Source organism: Callithrix jacchus, chromosome X (genome assembly GCF_049354715.1).
Source record: "Callithrix jacchus isolate 240 chromosome X, calJac240_pri, whole genome shotgun sequence".
In the NCBI taxonomy this organism is placed as follows: Eukaryota; Metazoa; Chordata; class Mammalia; order Primates; family Cebidae; genus Callithrix; species Callithrix jacchus.
This window is the reverse complement of record NC_133524.1, coordinates 60443558-60452500: the sequence shown is the minus strand read 5'-3', so window position 1 is coordinate 60452500 and position 8943 is coordinate 60443558. Positions and strand designations below refer to the sequence as shown.

Below are 8943 nucleotides of genomic sequence, written 5' to 3'. Positions count from 1 at the left end.
TGAATCTGCCTGGTGACCTTTTTCTTGCTGGACCTGAATATTTGTGTCTTGCCTTACATTTGGAATGTTTTCTATTATTATTTTTTTGCATAGTCTTTCCACCCCTTTCTCTTTCTCTATGCCCTCTTTAAGGCCAATGGCTTTTATATTTGGTCTTTTGAGGCTGTCTTATAGGTTTCATAAGCGTTTTTCAATGCTTTTAATTCTTCTTTTCTTTCATTACCTCTGAATGGGTATTTTTAAATAGTTTGTCTTTGAGCTCACTGATTATTTCTTCACTTGATCAAATCTAGTGTTGTTATATCATAAGGCATTTGTCTTTCCATCCGTTATATTTTTCACCTATATGATTTGTTTGATTTTTTAAATTATTTTAATCTCTTTGTTATATTTCTCTTATAAATTTCTTAATTGTTTCTCCATGAAGTTCACTGAGCTTCTTTAAAACAGCTATTTTGAATTATCTGTCTGAGAGGTCACACAAATCCATCTTTCCAGGGTTGGTTACTGGCATCTTCTTCAGTTAGTTTGGTGAGGTCATATATCCCTAAATACTCTTGATACTTAAAGGTATTCAACAATGCCTGGGTTTATCGAGTCATTTTTTTTATAATGGCTGCTTTACAATTTATTTCAGATATTTCCAGCATCAATTTTTATCTGTTTTGGGCATCAGTTAATTGTTCTGTATCTTTTAAGTTGTGATTTCCTTTGTTCCTTGTATGATTTTTCATTGCATCCTAATCACGTTTTAATTTTATATCATGAGACTCTGTGTTCTCTGCAATATTTTTATTTGCTAGAGAGACCCCTATTGTTTTGTGGCTGAAGAGCTGCTTTCTATGTATGTTCAGCTTCTTCTGTTAGGTTCCCCTGACACAACCTTTGAAAAAGTGTAGCACCAACTCACACTGCCTCATTGCACATGGGCAGTATGGAAGTTTAGCTCCCATCCCAAATTTGCTGATACCTTCATGATAAAAATGTGTTACTAGCTCATACCATCTTATTACCCCAAAGTGGGAGTGGAGGTTCATCTGAACTCTGCGCCCCATTGACACAAAGGGTTTAGGGAAAGTTGAGTACCATCTTTTCCCATCATGTTTCCCTTCGTTCTGTCTCACTGACTGTGGATGAGGATGGAAGCTCAGCTACTCACTGATTTTCAGTGACATTAGGGGTATAGGAAACCAGAGAGCTGACTAGTCCTTCCATGTTCTACTGTATTCAATCTCATTGCTGTCAGGTTTATATGGGGGGGTGTGGGTGAGAGTGTATCATAACAATTACTTGCACTACTAGATGAATGTGGTGGAGCAACTTACTGTTAGACCTTGCTGATGCTTTCCTGGCCAGGGAATCAGAGAACCACTTACTTCTGCCAGGGGGGTAATCGATCAGCTCTCTGTTCAGGATCATCAATATTTATCTTCCAGGGAAATAAAAACACTGCCTACTTCTGTCAGATGAAGCATAGAAGATCAGCTCTCTACTTGGTAATGCCAACACTACACTGTCAGGGTAATTGGAATGTCAGCTACTTCCACCAACAGTGGATGAAATATTAGTTGTCACCTTTGAGGTTTTTGACTTTGTTCCACACCACAGACTACACAACGAACTCTGTGCTCTTCCCACAGACTCCTGACTAGTTTGTCAGATGTCCTATAACCACGCATCCCTCCGTGTATTTCCTTGAGCTCTTTGAAAAGACCTCACTATTCTCTCACCCTCTGAATATCTTCTTTTGTTGTTATTTTAAACATTCAAGTAGTCTTCGTTGATCTCCCCAGCCATAACAAATCACTACCTCCTTTGGGTCCCGTAGTGCTTCAATTGTACCTCTTTTATGGCATGCATTATAATCTTCTGTGCATACTGGAATTAACAATAGTTATACCTAACTCCACTACCCCTCCAATTATAAATTAACACTAAGTATCCTAAATTAATTTTTAATAATGTTTATTTATTAAAAAACCAGTCTTCCAGAAGCTCCCAGTATTTGAAATACTGCTCTGAAATTGGATATAAGGAACAAATCATGCCATAGCTCTCCTTGATTCACACTTAAGCCCTGGCAAAAAGGGCTTGTGTATAAAATAGAGGCAAGATTTAGGGATGGGTTATGAACCAGGTGGTTTGTAAAAAGATATAATATGACAAAATAACTTGTTTTAGGAAATGACTAGTTAGGAGACTACTGAGTTCTTACTATGTACCAGTTCATGTGCTAAGAGATTTAGTATGTATTTATCTAATTCAATCCTCACACTTAAACTTTGAGGTAAGTTTTATTGTTATCCACATATGTAGGTTGATGAAAACCTGCTCCCCCTTGCTTTAATGTTTTCTTCTAAGCATTTTCAGACTTATGGGCACATGTATTCACAGGGTGAGTGATTTAGGTGTTTTAAATGGATACAATTGCTGTGGGAGAGTCTGAGTTGCCAGAACTATAGTCTTCAAAAGATTGCATAAGACTACTTGTTTTATTTGAGAAGATTTCTTTGCATTGGGGTAGGGCAGCTGAAAGTAATTATTTATTCATTTAACAAACGTTTATTGAGTACCTATTCTGTGTAAGGTATTTGGGATGCAAGATAAAAGTCCATTCTTAAATAAGTTTGTTGTCTAGAGGGAGTCATACAAAATAAACATTATGTCAGCATGATAAGACCTTTCGAATCTATATGTTAGTGGATGATCTGAATATTAGAATCATAATTTTGGAGAAGAAAGGTTATTAGAATTATTTTTTCATCTCTTCAGGCCACTTTGTGGGGTTATAAGAAAGAATTCCCTTGAAGGATGTAACCAAAGGCCTGAGGATACTGTTTTCTTCTTTCACATGTCAACTGCTCTTCTAAGCAAAAAGAGGTTCGTGCATCTTGGTCTGGGTATTATTTGGAAGACATTATTTGTGGAACATAATGGCATGACATTTGCACATACTCACCTTCTGACTTTGAGTATGAACATGTAGCTTGTATGTGTGAATATGTATACACCATGATGTCATTCTAAAGAGTTTGGAAATAACTGTTCATGCATGCAGTTTACCTTCTTCCTTAGAATTACTTTCTTGTGAGACAGCATTAAAGAATTATCCCATCTCTGAAGTCCTTGGCCTGGAAAACATGGTGAATAGAAGGATCCTTACACATTCTGTGTGACCAGCTATTAAACAGTATGAGGACTAGGTCTCTCTGCCACTGACTTGGAAGTTAATGAAATGTTGAGGCAACCAGTATTGACACCTTGCAGCTTTTGCCCCTGATTTTGTTTGTTTCCAGGTGAATTAATTGCCTTTTTTACTCATAATTATATAATGCCTTCTCTTTTCACCAGCGAAGAGTGAAGGAATGAGAATGAGAACCCTAGACTCTTCTGGATTTTAATGTCTTCTTGTAAGTGGGATATAGTGTTAAAAGCTTTACATTCTCATTTAATCCTCATAGCAGCTCTGTGACTTAATGTAAGTGAAATTATGGACACTTTCTTTCCATTCAGGTTTTCAATATAAGCATGCAGTACTTTTATAATCAGAAAAACAGCAAATATATACACAAAAAATTCTTTCTTTCTCTACAAAATTAAGTCCACAATATTGTTTCAATATTTTATTTTTTCAAACTTTGTTGTCATCTCATCTCTGGGTTATTAAATATTCTTTGAAAAAATGATTTAGATTATAAATAAATCCATATATGAAGGTAAAATCCTTTTATTTATTCTTATGTTATAGATCATGTAGGATGTGGATCAACAAAAGGAATATTACAAAGGAATACTATGGAACCATTAAAAATCATGTTTTCAGAGTACTTAATAACTTTGGAAAATGTTCATGATATACATGAAAAACACAAGTTATAAAAGTATAAAATATGCTTGCAATTTTATAAAATATAAGCACAGGTTTATTAACAGGAGAAAAAGCAGCATTGTTGACATTTTGGTGCAGTCTGGATGGCAAAAGTAATGGTAGTTTTATCTTTCATTTCACCGAATTTTAGAAGATCTCCACAATATCAGTACATGACATTTACATTCTGACCAACAAAAGATTTAAAAATCTAATTACCAGAAATTATCAGGTAGAAAATATAAAAGATTTTGGATTAAGATGGTGGACTGTGAATTTTACACAGCCTTTTTATTCTCATCTTAAATATCTTAAACCGAAAGAAAATAATTTGTATGCACAAACTCTGTGTGTGCGTGTGTCTTTCTTTTTTTTTTTTTTTTTTTTAAGTGAGGAATTCCTGGAAGACAGAAAGCAGATGGAGCCACTGTGTAGGAGGCTGGCGGGCAGCAAACCGCCAGAAAGGAGGAGGAGGGGAGTCGGCCTGTCTGGCTAGGGTTTGAGGAAAACGGTCGAGGGGCGGAGGAGGAAATGAGAGAGCGCGTGTGTCAATACAAACTGAACGCGGGCACGCGCGCTGACCAGCCAGGCTGCAGCCCGCGGAGCGGAAGGCGGGATGGCGGGGGGCGGAGCCGAGGAGCAGGCGGGCTCGGAGGGGGCGGGTTCCCAGGGCGGCAAAAACCAGGTCGCCAGAGTGAAGCCAAGCCAACTAGCGCAGCGAAGCCCAGGCCGCGCGGACTCCTAGAGACGGGCCGCCGCCTCCGCCTTTGCAGCTTCAGCCATCCCTCTTACGCCTTGTCTGTCTTCCCCGTCGTCTCCTCTGTCGCCGTGCTGCAACCGCACTAGCATCGACAACAGCTAAGTGGCCGATTCCGGGACTTGGGGTCGGGGTTGGGGAGGGCGCAAGGCACGAACAGCACACGCGAGCCCGCCATCTCTTGCGGCAGCCGCCACTGCTGCAGTAACCGTTCTAAGGGCGAGAGAGGAAAGCGCTGCGGAGAGGCACACGCTGTCCCAGTGCTCACGGTTGGAGTTCGAGCGTTTCTGCCAAAACCTTGTTGAGAGCCTTGCACTTGGAGAAGGGAGCACAGACCAGATTTTTGAGATCGCGAAAAAAAATATATCACATTGCATAGTGTTGACTTTTTGTCAGTTTAATCGACCAGAGCAACAGCTTTCTCCGAGCCATCTTAATCCCTGAGCTATGTCTCCTCCGACTGTGCCTCCGATAGGGGTAGATGGCGTGTCCGCATACCTGATGAAGAAAAGGCACACCCACAGGAAGCAACGGCGCAAGCCCACTTTCCTCACTCGTAGGAACATCGTGGGCTGCCGCATTCAACACGGCTGGAAGGAAGGCAACGAGCCAGTGGAGCAGTGGAAGGGCACTGTGCTCGAGCAGGTTTCCGTGAAGCCCACTCTCTATATCATTAAATACGATGGCAAAGATAGTGTGTATGGACTAGAACTGCACCGCGATAAGAGAGTTTTAGCGCTAGAGATCCTTCCTGAAAGAGTACCAACTCCTCGTATCGATTCACGACTGGCAGATTCCCTGATTGGCAAGGCAGTAGGGCATGTGTTTGAAGGTGAGCACGGTACAAAGGATGAATGGAAGGGTATGGTCCTGGCGCGAGCTCCTGTGATGGATACTTGGTTTTACATCACCTACGAGAAAGATCCTGTTCTCTATATGTACACGCTGCTTGATGACTACAAAGATGGTGACCTACGCATCATTCCAGATTCCAACTACTATTTCCCTACAGCAGAACGGGAGCCTGGAGAGGTGCTCGACAGTCTCGTGGGCAAGCAGGTGGAGCATGCCAAAGATGACGGGTCCAAGAGAACTGGCATTTTTATACATCAAGTGGTGGCAAAGCCATCTGTCTACTTTATTAAGTTTGATGATGATATTCACATTTATGTCTATGGTTTGGTGAAAACTCCCTAAATTCTTTGTGCTCTTTACAGAAGTTGTGGAATTTTTATAGGTAAATTATTTTGTGTCCTCGTAATTGTGAACGTAGAGAACAGGTTAGGGGTCAAAAATTTAGGAAAGTGAATAAATTTTATTGTGCCTCCAAATCTTACCTTGACTAGTTTCACAGTTTTGCCTCAAGTGTACTTTGGTACTTTTTTGATATTGCCTAGTTCTGTAATTTAACATTTAATTTGGGTGCCAATAGAAAATTAAAAAGTGTTTGCAACCATTGAAACAATGCAAAAATCGATTAAGAAAAATTAATGGTGTAAACCCACGCCTTGTCCTTCCCACTTCCTTTCTTTACTTTATTTCTTCCCAGGTAACAAGTGTTGAAGACTCGAAGTACATCCTTCTACCTGTTTTCCCCATCATCTTACAGAAAGTATGTTCTGATAGTTTCTGTAAAATGGCAAGTCACATGCTTTTGTCTCTTGACATGTAGATGCTATCTCTTCTGATCAATAGCTTCAGTCTTTCTTGCTCCTCTGGCTCTCCCTGGCCCTCACTCTCACTCTCTTGCATTCTTGCTGTCCCCTGCACACCCTTCCTCTAACAGCTGAATACACAGTACATGTTGATATGCCAAAGGGGCATTCAAACATTTCATTATTGATTGTCTTTTATTTCCTGTTTTTCAAAATAACGTTGCTGTAATACATACTGGTGCTTTTATTTCTATAGGTTGGATTCCCAGAAATGCTATGTAGGCCTATGTTTCAGAAATGTTAGAAGATTACTATCCAAAATGAAAGTGCTCATTCCAGCATCCTCTCCAGCACTCTTCAATGCTTGAAAATATGAAAAGCTAAAAATTACTTTGTATTGCTTGTTACTTTAATTGCCTTTTATCTGACTTCAAAGAGGTTTGTTATTGTTGTTTCTTATCCTTTGCTCATGTATCTATCGATGTTTTTCATTATAAATTTGTAGGAATTCTTACTAAGCAGTGCATATTAATCATTTGTAGCTCTAATGTGTTATGATTTTTTTCATCTTATTGTTAATCTTGACTTTATTGATGATATATTTTCCTTTATAATTTTAAAACTTTTTAGGTGAACCACTATCTCTTTTATAGATTTTTGTTTCCTTTCTTTATCACATGGATACCCCCACCTAAAGTCATCCAAATATTCACCTACATTTTCTTCTAATAAGTTTATTATTTTTAGCATTTAAATGTTTGATCCATCTGAAATTTATTTTTGTATATGGTGTAAGACGGGGATCCAGCTATAACATTTTGTTCACATTGGATACCTGATTGTGACATTTATTTAAAATATTACCCATTTTCAAATTTCCGGGCCAATATCATGTTTTAATTATAGTGGCTTCACCGTAGGTTTTATAATCTGGTAAAGCAAGTCCCACTTAATTAGTTTTGCTTTTTTCTTTTACATAATCTGTCCTAGACATTCATTCTTTCACGTGAAAAAATGAAACGCAGGATTTTAATAGAACTCTAATTATGATGGTTGACATCACAATTAGAATTATATTATATTATATTAAAATCCTGCATTTTTGTTTAGAGAATTCTTTAATAATAAAAAGCTTTAGCAGTTAAGAGTTTTAGTACATCATTGAAATCTTTTGGTCTTGTTATTGTAATATTCTTCGCGTAAGTCCACCATAACTATGGAATTTATTTCTAAGTATTTTTACAGTTTGATTTTGTATTTTGACATTGTGAATTGATTATTTTTTCTCCTCATTTGTAACTTGCAATTTTTGGCAATATAGACAGCCTATAGATTTTTGTATTTTTATCTTCTATCTAATAAGCTTATTTAATTATTAGAATTACAGTGGATTTTTAAGAATATATATTTTGGGTTTTCTAGATATGAAATTGCTTCACCTGCAAATATAGATAATTTTATTTCCTCTAATGTTTATTCTGATTACTATTACATTAGCTGGATTTTCCAAAGCAATGTTGAATAGTGATGATGACAGACATGACTGTCTTGTTCTTAATTTTCATGGAAATGTAATAATGCAAAATATTAATAGGGAATAGTATTCCCTATTAGTATGACATTTAGTTTTGATTATTAGTAGATAGACATTAACATGTTTAAGAGTTTCTGCTATTCCTGTTTTACACTGTTATTACTAGAAGTGGCTCCTGGATTTTATAAAATGTCTTTTCAGCATCTATTGATAAAATTGTGTGATTTTTGTTTTCTCTTTAATTTGTTGATGTAATGAATTAGAATGGTAGGTGTTTGATGTGGAGCCAAACTTGTATTTCTGGAATAAATGCTACTTGCTCATGCTGAAATAATCATTTGCTACATTACTGGATTTTATTTACCAGAATTTAATATAGAATTATTACATTTCCATTCCAAAGTAAAATTGTATTTTATCTTTCTTATGCTGTCTTTATCAAGTTTTGTTATTGAAGTTGTGCTAGCTTTAAAAAAAATACCAATTTGTGAGTTTTCAATTTTTTTCCTGTGGTGTGGCATAGTTTAAATAGCATTAGGATTATTTGTTTGTTAAAAGTTAGCTAGGACAAAATGTAAAACAGTCTAATCCTGATGACACTTTTGATGGTAGATTTTTAATGAGTTTTGTGATTTCTTCAATAGTTATTGGTTTATTCAAGCTTTTTATTAAAAAGGTATATACATTCTCTGTGACATACAAAGTTAAAAGTTGTCTCTCTCTTATTGCTGATTGTACTGATTGTTGCTTGTTGATTGTACTATTCAGATGCTTTATGCTTTTGTATACTTTATATTACCTAGATCTGTCTAATTCTGAAAACAGTATAATAAAATCATCAGCGATAATGATGTTTTTAATTATCTTCGTTTTTTATTTATTTTTCAAAATTAAATCAAAATATAGGAAAGCATGAAAGATATGACAAACATTTGCTCACCTCCACCCAAAATTAACAAGTGTCAACATTTTGGCCTATTTGATTTACACAGAGATTTATATTATTAAACAATAAGAACATTACAAATGATAAATCTCTTCCCAGTACCATCCCACTTCCATTCTTTGACTAGGCAAACACTGTAATTAATTCGATATGATTATTGCCCATATTTTATATATGTATATA

The 8943-nt window shown here is 36.7% G+C and overlaps 1 protein-coding gene across 6 annotated transcripts in view; it reads left to right on the top strand.

Moving 5' to 3' along the window:
- SPIN4 (spindlin family member 4) overlaps positions 1–8671 on the top strand; it is a 292612-nt gene extending 283941 nt beyond the window's left edge. For 4 of the 6 annotated variants that reach the window (XM_078362632.1, XM_035289296.3, XM_035289292.3 and 1 more), the window contains 3 exons: positions 2773–2880; positions 3352–3410; positions 4259–8671. In XM_078362632.1, the coding sequence (XP_078218758.1) occupies positions 5073–5822 (750 nt within the window). In that variant the 5' untranslated portion in view covers positions 2773–2880; positions 3352–3410; positions 4259–5072 and the 3' untranslated portion in view covers positions 5823–8671. Of the gene's footprint in view, positions 1–2772; positions 2881–3351 lie in introns of all 6 variants that reach the window. The other 2 variants (XM_078362634.1, XM_078362631.1) reach the window with 1 other exon arrangement.
- The last annotated feature ends 272 nt before the right edge of the window (positions 8672–8943 follow it).